Source organism: Falco peregrinus, chromosome 8 (assembly GCF_023634155.1).
Source record: "Falco peregrinus isolate bFalPer1 chromosome 8, bFalPer1.pri, whole genome shotgun sequence".
Taxonomy (NCBI): Eukaryota; Metazoa; Chordata; class Aves; order Falconiformes; family Falconidae; genus Falco; species Falco peregrinus.
The window spans coordinates 25,657,273-25,672,479 of record NC_073728.1 but is presented as its reverse complement, the minus strand read 5'-3'; the positions used below and the strand labels follow the sequence as shown (position 1 = coordinate 25,672,479).

Here is a 15,207-nt window from a genome sequence, read left to right as displayed (position 1 = left end):
GGTCAAAGCTAATACAGACACAGTGCAAAATTTTGGAAGTACACAAGCCAGGCTTTGATGTCTGCATTCAGGCACCTAAAGCCTTAACTGCATTAGTGACCCTCTGCTTTATAGGTGCTTCCAGGTGAAGAGACATTTTACACAGAGATGACTTTCTGCCATCCCTTCACCTGCGTCTGCAGATGAGGTACCAAAAGCTGTCTCTTGGTACCTCATCTGCAGACACTGATGCCCAAACTAGATTTCAATGCTAGTTTCCCTTAAAGATATTACTCTGTTTTTCTGCACGGTGTATCCAAAAACAGATTTGCAGTGGTGACAAGTTAGATGTTAGCAAGTACTAGTTAAAACTGCATTTGCACATGTAAACGGGAAGCATTAATGACTTTTGAGTATAAATTTAAGTTCAGGAGATGAGCTAATGCTGAGGTCGCTGCTGTTGTGTGACAGACTAGTACGGTTGCTTGTAGTGTTGTTGGGCCAGTAGAAAATGAGGGAGATGCTCACTTCTTTTGTCACCTTTGTGATCATTCCCCAGTGCAACAGGAGAAGGGTTACAGCAGCCTACAGGATGAAGCAGTGAAGATCTTTAACTCCCTTCAGGAAATTGAGACGGTGTCTGACCCCATACCCATTATCCAAGGCATTCTGCAGACCTGCCATGATTTAAAGCCCCTTCGTGATGAAGTGTACTGTCAGCTCATCAAACAAACTAATCACATGCCACATCCCAACAGCACTGGGAACCTGCACCACTGGCAGCTGATGGCATGTATGAGCTGCACTTTTCTGCCCAGTAGAGGGATCCTGCGCTACCTCAGGTTCCACCTGAGAAGGTAAACGTCCTCTTCCCGTCCACACTGCTTGTCTTCCACTGCCTGTTGTAGTTCTTAGTCTCGCCCTCCCCCATGTGAACATCTTCCTGTGGTGTTGCAGCCTCCCACCGTTGTGCGCAGTTCTGCTGTATTCAAACTCCCCCCTTGCTACCCATCTGTTTTCCTGAAAGGATGTGGCAAGTAAGGCTACCCAAACAGAACACCATGAGACTCTGTTAATTACTTTACTAATGTGCATATAAATATTGTTAACCTGCAGGAAAGGTGAGGACTGTACTTTCATATACATTGAAATATGTACTACTTTGCAGCTGCCACAGGCAAAATGTATACTGTAGAGTAGTAGATACACTGTAGATCCAATTTATAATTTTTCAATATTTGTTTGCTTAACTAAGCACGTAATACTTAGAACTTGTATTTCTAATCCACTTTAACCTCCAGTTATCATGAACTAAATAATTTATATTTCTTCCAAATTCATCTTCAGTATCTAATGCAGCTTTCCAAAGCAGTCTGCACTGGGGCTGAGCTGCAGCCATGTAGCCTCACTTCATTCATTAATGATGAGAAAGATCGATGAAACCTATTTGATTCCTTCCAGGCTAGGAAAAAGCGAGGTGAAATTTGTTCCAATATACCAAACAGCTATATCCAGGGCCTGGTTAGAAGACGTGCTGAGGAATGCTCCATGTTGCCATTTCATGTTTTTATCACTGGAATTGCAGATAATGTTATATTTAGAACTGCTGGCCTTGGAGAGAAGAGAACCACATAAAGCATTTACTTTCTGTCCTCTTGATTCAGAAAAATACTATTAAAGTGGCCCAAGCACAGCCAACAAATTAAAAAACCAAGTAAGAATAAATGAAAAAAGCTTTACATTAAATTTCATTATTTTTAATCTCAGTTTTGTAAATTGAGATGGTCAGTCCTATCTGTCTATCTCCAGTAGATAGTCAGTCTACTATCTGCAGCTGATACTAAACTCCTGGAAGTTTGTCATATGTTGCTGAGAAATGCCACTGAAGTGACTTTGGAGTGGCTAGTAAAAGCAGGTTGTATGATGTAGGAAATAAGTGGGCTCCTTCTTGCTGTGGTGTTCTTGACATCACTATCTCTACTGAACACTTTACATGCAGTAGTCCAAGTTATGCGGTAACGCGTGCACGTTCTGGTTCTCTGTGTAATGTTTTTTTTTTGTTTGTCTTTACAATTAGGGTAAAAGACCTCTTCCCAGGCTCAGAAATAGACAGGTATGCACAATTCATAAGTGATTCCCTGAAGAGAACAAAGACAAGGGAGTTTGTGCCCTCTCAGGAGGAAATACAGGCTCTTCTCACCCGTGAAGAAATGACTACAACTGTGTACTGCCATGGTGGTGGCTCCTGTAAAATAACCATCAATTCCCACACAAGCGCTGGGGAGGTAATGCGTTAGTAGCATTAACCAGATGTAAGCACATCTCTGTGTCTGGGTACAGGATCTGTTGAAGGGACTCCTTTTTCCTATGCATCTCCAATTTCTCTTTATTTTTGTCGCTGTATCTGCAAAGTCAGTAGGGAAAGCTTAGCTTATTCTGCAGGTTCAGAATTATGCAAGGCTTACACCTGGGTTGTAGAATATCAATTAACAACTGTGCTACAAAATCTAAACACTGTTGGTGTTCTGCCCATTGGAAAGGTAGTAATTCCGAAGACCTGCTAAACACAGTTTTCTGGACAAGCTGAAATCCCAGTAATCTTTCTGGAAGGGGTATCCTACCAGTAACTTAATCGTTAGCAGGTCAGAAGCAAGATTCAGGTTATAGTAGGCATCTCTGTGAAAACACTAGCACTAAACAGAGATAAAAATAGTAGTAAAAGTGGAATTGCATACTAGAGGAACCAGGAATACTGTCATGATATCTAAATCCAGTCTGTTTCTTGTGCAGAGTTCGAATTCTCCTTTCTTCAAAAGGGTAGTGGAGATTGAAAAGATTCAGAGAATAACAGTGAGAATGATCAAATCAAGCAATGGCTTCCTTGCAGGGAATGATCTTTTAGGGTTAAAATTCTTCTAATTTGAAAACAAGATAACTAAGGGAGAGATGCGATGGAAGTCTATGGAATTATGAGTGTCTTGAAGAGGTACTGGTTCTTTGTTGTGAAAGTATGTGCAGTGCTTACTCTGTGATTTTGCAGGTGGTTGAAAAGCTGATCCGAGGTTTAGCAATGGAGGACAGCCGTAATATGTTTGCGCTCTTTGAACACAACCAGCAGGTGGACCGTGCTGTTGAGAGTCGGGTTATTGTGGCTGATATCTTGGCCAAGTTTGAGAGGTAGGAGAATGTTTTGTAAAACCTTTAACTCCTAGTTGGATGTAACGCTGGGTTAAGTGATAGTACACTCAGGTAGTTTCATCCAAAGCAGCTGAAGTGATTCAACCATTCTCTGGTGTGAACTTCCCTTTGGTAAGGTTCAAGTGCTCTTTCTCACTGTGTGGAAAACCATGTTCACATCTATTTCGGTGATGAAGAAACATTCTTTATCAGGCTTGTCAAAATTAGTAGCGCCTTTATCAAAGAGCAATGGTTTACTAGCAATGCTCAGGGAAGATTTGCTTAAATCTGATAATGATCTTGTCAATTTACATCATAATAGCTGTATCAGAAGAGAGAGCAAGGATCTGGGCCTAGAAATGCAGCCCTGATATCTTACCGTGGACTCTGGTTTTGTGGCCAGATATACAAAGAAAGCAATAAATTATGACAGAGGCTGGCAATGCCATTGTCTATTTTGTATCTATTGTAAAGACAAAAATAAAATTGTTCCAAATGGTGGCAAGACTGATGCTTTTCATAGATTACATGGAATAAGTATCTTGAAAATGGGGAATACTTTGAGTCCTAACTCCAACTCTTGCATTTATCTAGGACCATTGATCTAATTTTCTGATCAAGTATATCTAATAAGAACTTTGGACCCTTCTGAGACAAAATTTTGTGTGACTCAGAGGAAAAAATGGAAGTTACCAGAAAAGTCTGCTGTACTGAAGTTGTCCTGGTATATCAGCTAGTTCTGTATGCTCTACGTTTCAGAAATGTAGGGGTATCTTCATGTTGCGAGTTGCACTGTGGGCATCCCAGTACTGTGGTGCTTCTGGTTACTGGGGTTTTCCACCTGTCTTTCGCTTACCTATCTTACAGGCTTGCTGGTTCTGAAGAAGAGGACGAGGAAGGACAGTGGCAGCTGTATTTTAAGCTTTATTGCTTCTTGGATATCGAGAATGTTCCCAAGGACGGGGTAGAGTTTGCCTTCATGTTTGAGCAGGTAAGCTTGATCTTGGAGAATGATTTCGTTTCCAGGCAGAAACACACAAGAGTATAGAGAAAAATGGCTTACCTTTGTGTTAGAAGTGGGAATGCTGGTTGGAACAGAAGAATTTAGGGTGTTGGATTTTTGCCTGGAATCTACCAAGCAGATATACTGTGAAGTTCTCCAGGGAACAGGAGTATTAGAACAAAAGCAAGAGAAATGAACAAGGGCTTCAAAAAACTAGAAGACTAATGATAATAAAATGCTTTTAAAATTTAATTTTAAAAGATATAGAAATTTGGATAATGATTCAAGAAGGATCATGAAAAGTAGCTGCTTGCAGAACATAGATGTAAAGAAAACTGGAAAATCTAGTTATCTGCATATCAGCTTACAAGAACAGCACATCCTTGGGGTGTTACAGGAATTAACTAAAAAAACCCTATCATTTGGGCAATTTCTTTTGATTAACAGGAGATTAGTATCTTCTGTTACTGGAAGAGAAAATGAAATAACCTTGCAATCAGGGATGTAAAACTAAACTGACTGGAGTGCCCAGCTGTGTGATTTGTCCTATCTATTACTTCTAATGGACACTGATCTTGCTTCAGAAAACTGTAGCTGTTGAAAATTAGCATGTGTTAAAGGGAGTCAGCGACATGAAGACTGAAACTCTCTGATAGTCAAATGCATGGCATGTACATCATACAGACAATGAAGGGGCCTAGGAGGGCTTTCTTGAAGTGAAGATGCAGTATTGTTAACTACAGAATGTCTAGGAAATGGTCAGGAACAAGACATCATGGTAGCCTGTGGAAACTCAATTGTACCAAACTCCCTAATGGCAAGGCTTTCAGTCCACACAGCTCTCGCTAGCAAAGAGTGGTGGAAGAGAAGTAACAGTACGAGCGCAGATGTTATTCAGATATTAGATGGATGTAGCAACCCCCACCCAAATATATTTCACAGGAAAACAGACAAAGGGAAGCAAGAAGATTGGGGGAGACATCAGGTGAAATAGGAGGAGGTAGAAGGTGTTGGTATGCAATGAGACTGAGGTTAAGAGTCTTGAGTTTATTGTATCTAACTCTCTGGTGCTGAATATGAACACACAGGAGCTGTAGCTGGTACAGCGCAAAACAAATTGCCTCAATTCCGATCTCTCCCATCGTTCCAGACCTAAGAAGTCCTCATTATAAGACTTTCAGTACAGGATAGGAGCCCCTCTGAGATCTCTGTCCTGTTCAGGCTTGCAGAAAGAGGTGCCCCTCCAAGACTGAACAGTTGCAGACTCTGACTTCTTTATTATAATGTCTGCTCTGATCTCCTGAACTATGCCTTTCCTGCTGGGATTGGCAGATGCCACAGGAATCCATGCGTGGACCCAACCGTGAATAAAGTGTGCTTCTGCTTTCTGATGAGTTTGGGGGACTTTCTGTTTGTTTCTTTGTAGGCTCATGAAAGCCTCATAGATGGTCATTTTCCTGCACCAGAGGACACTCTGCAGCGTCTAGCAGCTCTACGGCTGCAGTATCTTCATGGAGATTATTCCAAAATAAGTTGGACCCTTGATGGAATCTACCCAGTTAACAGACTAAAATCCAAAATACTGCACTCAACAAAGAGCAGCGGCACTACCAGTCATACCCTGGAGAGGAGACGGACCAGCTTCCTTGAAGGGACATTGAAACGTAGCTTCAAGACAGGCTCAGTAAAGAAGCAGAAGGTAGAAGAGGAGCAGATGATGGAGATGTGGGTAAAGGAAGAGCTTTCAGCTGCTCGGGCAAGCATAGCACAGAAATGGACCAAGCTGCAGGGACTCTCTCAGCATCAGGCCATGGTGAAATACATGTCCATTGTAAAGGAGTGGCCAGGTTATGGGTCAACCCTCTTTGATGTTGAGGTGAGCAATGCATAAACTCATGTAACTGCTGCCAAGGAGAGGCATCAGTCTGGAGAACAGATACAGCTGTATATATCACTCAGCAGCAGAAGGGAATTTCAGGAATTGGCTGCATTTTGCCTTAGTAAGCTTAGGGTAAGCCTGTAGTGCCACATACCCAAAGAGGTGCGATGCAGAGAGCACAGAGCAAGCAAGGTGGTGCATCCCAGTAAATGGAGGCAGACAATGGATTCCCACTTCATTAGAAGAGCAATAGAATTTGGGAAATTGTTTTGGGCTTAAGCAGGTGGAGGCTCGTGAAAGCAAAAGTAAAATGAAGCTCTGTTGTCCTTACCAGCAAAAAGTGCAATCCTGTTCTGCAGCAGAAACTGCTCAGGCTTGGTCACTTAGGCCACTGTGCTTAGCCTGCTAGAGTAGGAATCCAGAGTTCCAGGTTTATCGGTTTTGTTGCTGCCTATGTGGATTACTATGGGAAGCTGCTTGCACTCACTATATTATCTGCAAAGTAAGTAGAATATTGACCTCATAAATCACTTTAAAATCTGATGAGAGCTTCTAGGTATTACAAGTACAAATACTCAACTAGTATTTGATTCACAGCCACGTCACCTCTAAATCTTTGCAGCAGGATTGCCTTCAAGATTCCTTCTGCCAACATCCTATTTTTTTCTGTTGGGGGGAAGAGCTGAAATGTCCTATAGGAGCCAGAAATGGAGGGCTTTTCCTTGAGTCAAAAATTATTTGATCCTCCACTGCATTTATGGAAAATTTCATGTTTCTTTTTCTGCAGTGCAAGGAGGGTGGATTTCCAAATGATCTTTGGCTTGGAGTCAGCACAGAGAATGTGTCTGTCTACAAGCGAGGGGATCCTAAACCACTAGAAACTTTCCAGTATGAACACATTGTTTTCTTCGGAGCACCACAGCCTAACACGTTCAAGATTACAGTGGATGAGAGAGAAATGTTCTTCGAAACATCCCAGGTATATGAAAGCACAAGACTTGTTATATGTGCAGTTTCGCTAGCACTTCAGTAAAGATCTAATAGCCAAGGACTAGAAAAGTTTATATGCAAGAACTCCAGCTGAATGGACTGGACAGCCAAGGAAAAAGACAAAGGGAGCTTAAGCCTAAAGTACCATGGCACCTCTTCTTGAATACAGGCATAAACAGAAAAAAAATTATGCTGGTTAGAAAGTGAAGGAGGTTGGATGGTCTTCCAGTGCATTGGGAATGTCCAGTTTTGGGTGCTCATGAGTGCACTTGGTGTTTTCGTTTCCTTCCAGTACATGAATGGAGTTCACAAACTCCAAAAAAATATAAATTAGTAGCATTACAGTTGCTTTTCTTTAAGCTACAAGCCTTTTAAGTGTCGCTACAGCAGAACACAAACTTGACGGGCACTTCTTTCCTTACAGTCACGTTCACATTTAGTATTACCTGCAAAATTTATAGTGCCGTGACTTTGGACAAAGGGAATCTTTTTCTGCATAACCTCTGGTATGCCTGAATGACATTAGGTTTTTAATGTGCTTATCCTCTGTTATTGTGTTCTCTCTCTAGGTGGGCGAGATAATAAAGATCATGAAAGCATACATCAACATGATTGTGAAGAAACGCTGCAGTGTCAAATCAGCCACCAGTGTGGACAGTCATGCTAGCATCTGGACTAGGTGATACAAATGAACTGCCACGAGAGAGAGGCAGTTGTTTAATGATTGGTATTTGCAACTTGCCAGCACAAGTGTAGCAAAGATGTTTTTTAAGAACTCCACTTGACTGACTACTGTAAAAACTGAAGTGACATCTACAGTACCATAGGATTTGCACCTCGGCCCAAAGACATTAAACAGTAACAAGTGTTGTTAAATATTAATGACGCAAAACTTGTTTTCCCCTTGCTTGTTTGATGAACAATGTACCTTAAAGAAGTCAGAAGCATCCTCCTTCTGCGTGTCCTCTCTGCTGCTTTCACCATTACCTGTCATACTGGCAGAAAAATTCACAACAATAATTTCTGCACTGCAGGAGACAGACTTAAGCTTCCTTATGAATTTCCAACATGCAGACATCTGGGATCGCAGCATGGTCTGCTAAAAGAATATTTGGTACTTTATTTATTTTGCAAGCAACTCTAAAAATATAAGCCACTGCGGGGGTTCTTCAGAATATACTAATGATCTGATCTGGTCTTAAAAGAAAATGCCTTTGTATAATTGAGGCCAAGTGGTCCAACTAAGAGGTCAAACCCTACATGAGAGAGCATTAAACAAACAAATAAAAACACCCAAGGTGATTCTTTACCTTCCCATAGAAGTACACAGGTACATGACTGTAAAAAACAGCACTTTAAGTTAAAATTCTGTATGTTCCTACATAGGAGAAAATCTCTGGGACTAGCACCACTGAAGTAGATCATCAGGTGCCATTCTGGGTACATTCCAAGGAGCACCTGTTGCCTAAAAATTAATGACTGCCTTTCCCCTATACAGCCCAGGAGATGAGATTGATGTAGTTGCATTTCCAGAAGAGCTGCTCTTCATAAACTCCAGGTTTTAGATGGAGGTCAGGGTTTTTTTACAGTGAGCAGCCTGCCTGTGTTAAGTTCCTTCTTTCTCTATATGGGATTTTAGGATGATGGATCCCTGAACTTTAGTTTTAAGTGAACTGTTTCTTACTGAGTGACTAGGTGCCTACATAAATTGTTATAGGCAAGGATTTCACTTCCTTGATACTATTGTAAGCAGATGCCAAACTCTTCATCCTCCTCCAAACTCTATAATTGGAATTGCTCCCATCACTGAATCCCCAAATCTCCTTCCTATCACCTCTAGCTCTCTAGTCATCAGCAAAACTTGAAAACAATGCTGTTTTGCCAAAACTACTGCTTCTTGGAGGTTTTTCTAGCTACTTGCGATTTGAAGAAGCAGATTTTTTTTTTCTTCTTGGTGAAAGATAACAGTCATCTTCAGTCTCTTGACTTCAATTCAACTTGATTTCATTGTTTCATATTCATTGTTTCATATTCAGTATCAGTCGTATCATAAATTGGTTGCATTAGCAATTCAGAAACCTGGTGGCTAGCCATTTTCTATGACCCTTATCTAGTCTTGGGATCCCAGAATGCAAAGACCCATTCAGTGTCTTAATGAAACTGAAGAGCTGTATGTAGTGTGGGCCTTGCTCCATGTTTAAAATTGGATGTCTCCATTTCTCAAGAAGCAGCAGTTAAGGCCTGTTAGCTATGAAATAGAAATTTCATAGAAAAGAAAACTAGGAGTCAGTATGCAACAGGTTCTGTTCCAATGCAGCTTTAAGTTGTGCCGTGTCACTAATACTGTGTCACAGAACACCAGTTTTGAGGTTGACAGTCCAAGAAAAGACACTGTACATAATCCGTGCTTTTCTCTCATTTCCACTGCACTGCAGCATGTGCAAACACTGTCCACTTGCCACAAAACCAGCCTAAGAGGATAGCCACTACTGTGCATCGTACGTTCAACTGGAGTTTTGCCTTAAATAGATTTACTGAAGGATCCTACAAGCATCCCCTTGTCGCTAAGAATAAAAAGATGAGCAGGTCACAAGCAAGCGAGAACAGGAATGCAGAGGCAACCTGAGAAGCAACACTTTGTATCGGTCCATACACTGACTAGATCTCTTTATGTATCAGAGTAGCCTTGATTATCCCTGTCCTAACTCTGCACGAGCTCTGTGTTCTGGCTCTTGGGTTGCTGCAGGCAGCTTGAACCCACTTGGAAATGTAACTCCCATTACTGTTTGTTGTAATGTTGCTCATTTCTATTACAGAATTCCTTCTGCTGTCTTTTTTAATTTGTAACTGGCTTTACAAGATGAAAGTTTAATAAATTATTGGATTGCACAGGCTGTATCGACTCACAGACACTGTGTGCTCATGTTAAGATGTTTAGTCGGAGATCTAACACTCAGAATGTTTAAGTGAATCAATGGCGTGAGGAGACAACAGCTTTTCTCTCAGAAGCAAGTTTTGCCTTTGTGGCGAATTACAAAAAATAGTTTGCTGTTGCATTGGGAAGGTTTGTTTTCAGCTTCTGCTCGCTCTGGGGCTGAGTCACACCTTTGGTCAGTGGGAGATGTCCCGTGCAGGTTCAAGGGGCTGGTTCTGAGAGAGTTACTATGATGAAAGCAGAACAAGGAATGAATCATCTCCAAAGGAGATCTGCAGGATTAGCTCCATCCCTTCTCTTTGGCACCTCCAGAGTCACTATGCAGAAAATCACTTCTAGCTCAAATAAGCTGCCAGCCGCATGACCTGGGTATGGGGTTCACTTAAGAGCATGTCACTGAAGTGATAAATCTGGTCTGGGGGCAGCTGTGCTGTCAGTAACACACAGGCTCTCTGCTGCCTGCAAAAGTTCCCTTGGTTCCTGCATGGGTATGGAGGCCAAGCAGTGATGCATCATCACCATTAATATGCTCTCGTATGTCCCCTGGTCAGATGCTCTGAGAGCCTTGGGCCCCTGGAGATTCGTCTGTGTCATTTCCTCCCCAGCTGTTCACAGAGTTTCAGTTTCTCCACCCTTACCACCTTGCATAGCCCTTCCAGGTCTTTCAGCCAGAAACTGCCTCTGCTTACTTCAGCAGTTGCTTTTCTTTCCTCAGCTGTTACATTCCGTTCTGTACACTTGCAACGACATGCTGTCTCTGCGTCCTTTCTGCCTAGGAAGCCCGAAGTCGCACACAAGCTTGCTAGGGTGGAGGAGGCTGTCAAAGCCAGCCGCAGGCTGCTTGGCCTGCACACGTCTCCTGGGCACTGCTCGGTCACTGCAGGGTACCACGTGGCATCTCCCCTACACGTGGCCCGCTGGGCTGCCGCTAACCCAAGCTGAATTTTTTCCTGGTGGCAAACACAGAAGGAGCCCCGGTCACCGTGGATTAAAGCAGGAACTAGCCAGTGAGTCTCACTTGCTTGAGACTCTTCAATTTCAGTCTCCACTTGCTTCCTTTAACATATCTCTATCACGACAGCAAATGCACTGCTGCAGGTCCAGCGCAACTGACAACATGCACAAATTCATCTCTGACTGGTTGCAGTGAATAACCAGCCCCCAAGGCGATGGCCGCCTCACCGTGTTCCCGCGCTCCCTTTCCACTTCTGTTGTATCACCCTGTCAGCGTGATGTGCAGTCCCTTCCGGCCTCCACCCCAGTATTTCTCTAAAAGTTAATTAAAGTTTGCGTGTTCTGATGTTTACTTTATGTGAAACAGTTTTATACCGACAGGTGTTAGAGTTCGGCTTTGGAACAGGGTACAATTTATAATTGGTACCTACACCATAAAATGATTTATACACAAAATCACAGCACATATCACAACTATCTAGTTATCTAACATATAATTATTAAACCAGTTTGACTGTAAACTTCAACTGCTTATTTACACCTTCCTTACTTACAGCTTACTTACGACCACACAGCTTTTCCCTGTGTGGGCTGTACGTGGTACCATTACTCCATGCATTGACTTCAAACCAACATGCACCCCTCCCTGGGCAGTTAAGCAAATCCCTCGCACATGAATTCCAACCCCCACTGTAAAATACAAGCTCCTGGCTCTATGGATTGCAGATTTGCAAAGCTCTTGTCCACGTTTTACACCAGAAATCCCTAACGCTGCAGCTGGATACACGCTGTGGCCCCATGCCATTGCCAACACCGAGGCAACTGCCGAGAACGCGATTGCCAGTACAACCCACCTGCTCTGCCTGCCTGCTCAGCGCCGCTCTCAGAGCACGGCTGCACGTCCTCAGCCTCCCACACCCGCAGGGAACACCCCCTCTCCCAGCAGACCTGGGCTCTGCACCACTGGCTAGGATTGGATGCCACCAAGAGCAAATGCACGATGCCAGGCGATTCCTGGTTCTTGCCAGGCATGTGCTACGTCCTGCTGCCCCACGGCTTGGGCCACCCCACCGTCTAAAGCATGTGGCCAGCTGGCAGGGAGCCTGGCTCCGTCACCTGCTAATGCTGCACTCAGGGACATGTCTGTGTCCTCCTGCAGCCCTCAGACACTGCCCCCAGCACAGCAGCACCTCAGGCCTTCCTCAGCATGCTGCGATGGCTCAGGAGTGCCAGCACAAATGTGTCCTTCCCATAAAAGCAAATGCCAATAAATCCTTCCTGAATGACCATCAATGAAATATCGCAGCCCGTCAGTATGAACCGAACCAGCTCTGTAATGGGTTAGGCATTAGGCACAGTTTTTGCAAGTCCCCCAACAAAGCACACACGGCCACAGGAGCAGCTTACCTGCCTCGCTGCTTTCTCCTGTTGCAACATGAGGCTAAGTGAGAGCAACTCAGCTGTTGCTGGTTGTGCCTTGTCAGGGCGTGCCCCTGGGCACAGCAGGATTTAAAGCAGGAGCCTTCTCACCCCGGCTCCCCTGGGATACCTGTGTCTCAGTAAGCCATTCGTGCAGCACAGCCACGCGGAGGATGACCTGTGATTCCATGTGCAGAAGCAGAGCTGGTCCTGCAAGGTGAGGCTGGTGTGGGGTATGGAGGTGCTGGGGCTGCCTGGTAGAAGCCCTGCTTGAGGGGAGGGGCAGTCTGCTGGAGCTGGGAGGGGAGTGTTGCCTCCTGCCCCCAGCAAACGCCTCCTTGGGCTGGGGTTGAGAGAGCTGCTCTCCCCCAGCTGCTGTGGGTTTGCCCCTTGCAGAAAAGGGGAAGAGGCCCACCCCTGCCAGGATGTGGTACCCTATCCTGGTGTCACAGGACACTCCAGCTGCCCACACTGGCTGTCCTGGCCCTTCCCCAGCACCCTGTGCTGGTGTTGTGGGACTGTTGGCACTGCTCATCCCGCGCATTTTGGGCTCCTGGCTGCGCCTCTTCAGGAAGCTGCGCTCTGTGGTCTCCCTTCCCAGTCCCTTGCGCTGCTGTAAGGCTGCCTGGCTGGCTCTTTGGTGGTGTGCTCATCTCTTGGTGGCTCAGTCATCAGTGCTGCAAGGCTGGTATGAGACAGAACAGGTACAAAGCAGAATGGTGGCTGCAGGGGACAATACAAGATGGAAATTTCAGGAACTCAGACTTTTTCCTCAAAGTAGCTCACCACCCAAACCCTGGGTAAATGTGCCCTCCTATTATCCCTGTACATGTGTAATTCACACTCTCATTTGACACTACCCAGATCATCTTTACGAAAGTAAAGACACTTCAATGAAACAGAAAGTATTTTGGTTGCTAATGGGGATGACATTCAACAAGGAGCATTTGTGAAATAATTTCAACCAACTACTTTGTAAGTTTAATTTGAGTATGCCTACAAGGCTCGCTAGCTTTTACAAAGTACAAGCACCACGTTTTTGTATAATTATCTGCTCTATATAATCTGTTAAAGAGGAACTATAACACATGACATTTGAAGAGTTTTATAGAAAGCAGCAGTAGTACTCTTCCTAGCCACAGCATCCTGAGACACAGCATGCAGGAAAAGATCTTTGTTCTTACTTGTTTGAACAAAAAATGCACACCTAAGAGGGCAGCACGATGAAGAAAGCACAATTTGCAATAATTACTTTGTATTGCTGAAATTCCATTTTCTTAAAAGCCACCTTGGAGTGAGTTATTCTATTTATGCTGAAAAGGAGCAAAGCTAACAAAGAACTGTTGTTCTGTTTGTAGTTATAGTCCCATTTGCATTAGCAAATAGAAATCCAGAAGGACTTATGGTTTGTGTTGCATTATTGTGCAATCACAATAAAAACCTCATCTGGTATCCTCTCCTACCCCCTCAGATCTGTTGAAAGTCTTACTTACCAGCAGATACTGTGACAGAGTGCACAGGAGTTTTTCAATCTGAAAATACCATAAAGGAATAAAACCAAGGAATAACAGCATTTATGTTATGCACCATTTGCAAGTTAATTTGCTATCAACAGAAAATTACCTTTATCTAGTGTGTTGTCATCTCTCATCTTAAACTCTTCAGAACTAAATGGGAAATGTCCATTAGAGTGACAATTGAATTTTTCTCTCCAGTAGCTAATCCCCTGTTTTTCCTAAGCTTAGTTCTTTAATATTGCTCATAATTCTCACTTTAAAACTGTGCAAAGTCTGTTCAATTTGGCCAGTAAGAACTTTATGTGCTGCTTGACAACAGAACAAATTTGACTAACGCTTATGAACCTGGGCTGCCTGTCCCACTGTGCTCCACACACGCAGCAAGAGCAGATGCATAATGTGCCCAAGTTGTAATTCTGACTTCTAGCAACACAAATTGTAATATTTGGTTTATTTGTAGCCACACCAAAAAAATACCATTGACAGGCCATGCAATTTACTTCCTCCTTTCAAAAATGTTTAGATGCACAACACATGTCCAGAGCAGTGAGCAGATGGTGCATTTGGTTTAAAGGAAAAAATGGTAAGAAATACAACAAATCCATCAGGCCCAAACGCTGCCTGTGCATAAGTGCTCGTGGTTCATTTCTATGTCAATTAAGTTACTGATGCAGAAATAGTGTTAGAATAAACACTGGCTGTTCTAGTGGCAGATGTGGATTAACCTTTCCATAACACTTTTTGGAGAGGGCAAAGTTTGAGAAGAGGAACCAAAACACATACTGCTCCACATGCTGTGGGAGGAGGCCATTCCTGCAGGAGTGGGCTCTGCCCTAACAAGAGGGAGGCCAATGACTGACAAGTGTCACATGTCCAGTTCAAAGTGTGTGAAAGCCTTTATGCATTTCCCCAAAGTCGGCCAGTTTTTGTCTAGAGCTACAACAGTCCAGCAGAGCCTGTGCTCCGGGATGAAGGAGCTTTAGAATGCCTTCCTAACTCCACTGCTCAGGGACCAGGGAAAAGCCCTTCACTTCTGTTCTTCTATTTCCCTGCATATCGTCTTGTTTTAAGATTAATGTTTTTGAAGCTGATGACCTCGTCTGTCATCTTGCTCAATAGGATGTTTCTCCCAGCAAGCCATTACTGTAGCTAAAAATAACACTGCCCCTTGGCCAGCAGTCACAGATTTTGCAAGTCTGGAATTCAGATGACACTTAAAATCAATACATCTCATGCCTTAATTGCAACTGTTATATGGCTGTGAGTAATTTAACCTTGCCTGTATTTTATGAGGAGTTACACTGGGAGCCCTTATAAACTGCCTTAGAGTTAATTTGGGCCATAAGGTGCTAAT

General features: G+C 43.5%; 1 protein-coding gene across 2 annotated transcripts in view; it reads left to right on the top strand.

Annotated features, from left to right (window-relative positions):
* LOC101915146 (unconventional myosin-X-like) overlaps positions 1-9,922 on the top strand; it is a 93,697-nt gene extending 83,775 nt beyond the window's left edge. For both annotated transcript variants that reach the window (XM_055811894.1, XM_027782301.2), the window contains exons 35-41: positions 539-836; positions 2,057-2,264; positions 3,020-3,156; positions 4,024-4,147; positions 5,586-6,035; positions 6,826-7,017; positions 7,598-9,922. In XM_055811894.1, the coding sequence (XP_055667869.1) occupies positions 539-836; positions 2,057-2,264; positions 3,020-3,156; positions 4,024-4,147; positions 5,586-6,035; positions 6,826-7,017; positions 7,598-7,711 (1,523 nt within the window). In that variant the 3' untranslated portion in view covers positions 7,712-9,922. The remainder of the gene's footprint in view (positions 1-538; positions 837-2,056; positions 2,265-3,019; positions 3,157-4,023; positions 4,148-5,585; positions 6,036-6,825; positions 7,018-7,597) is intronic.
* Positions 9,923-15,207: the final 5,285 nt, after the last annotated feature.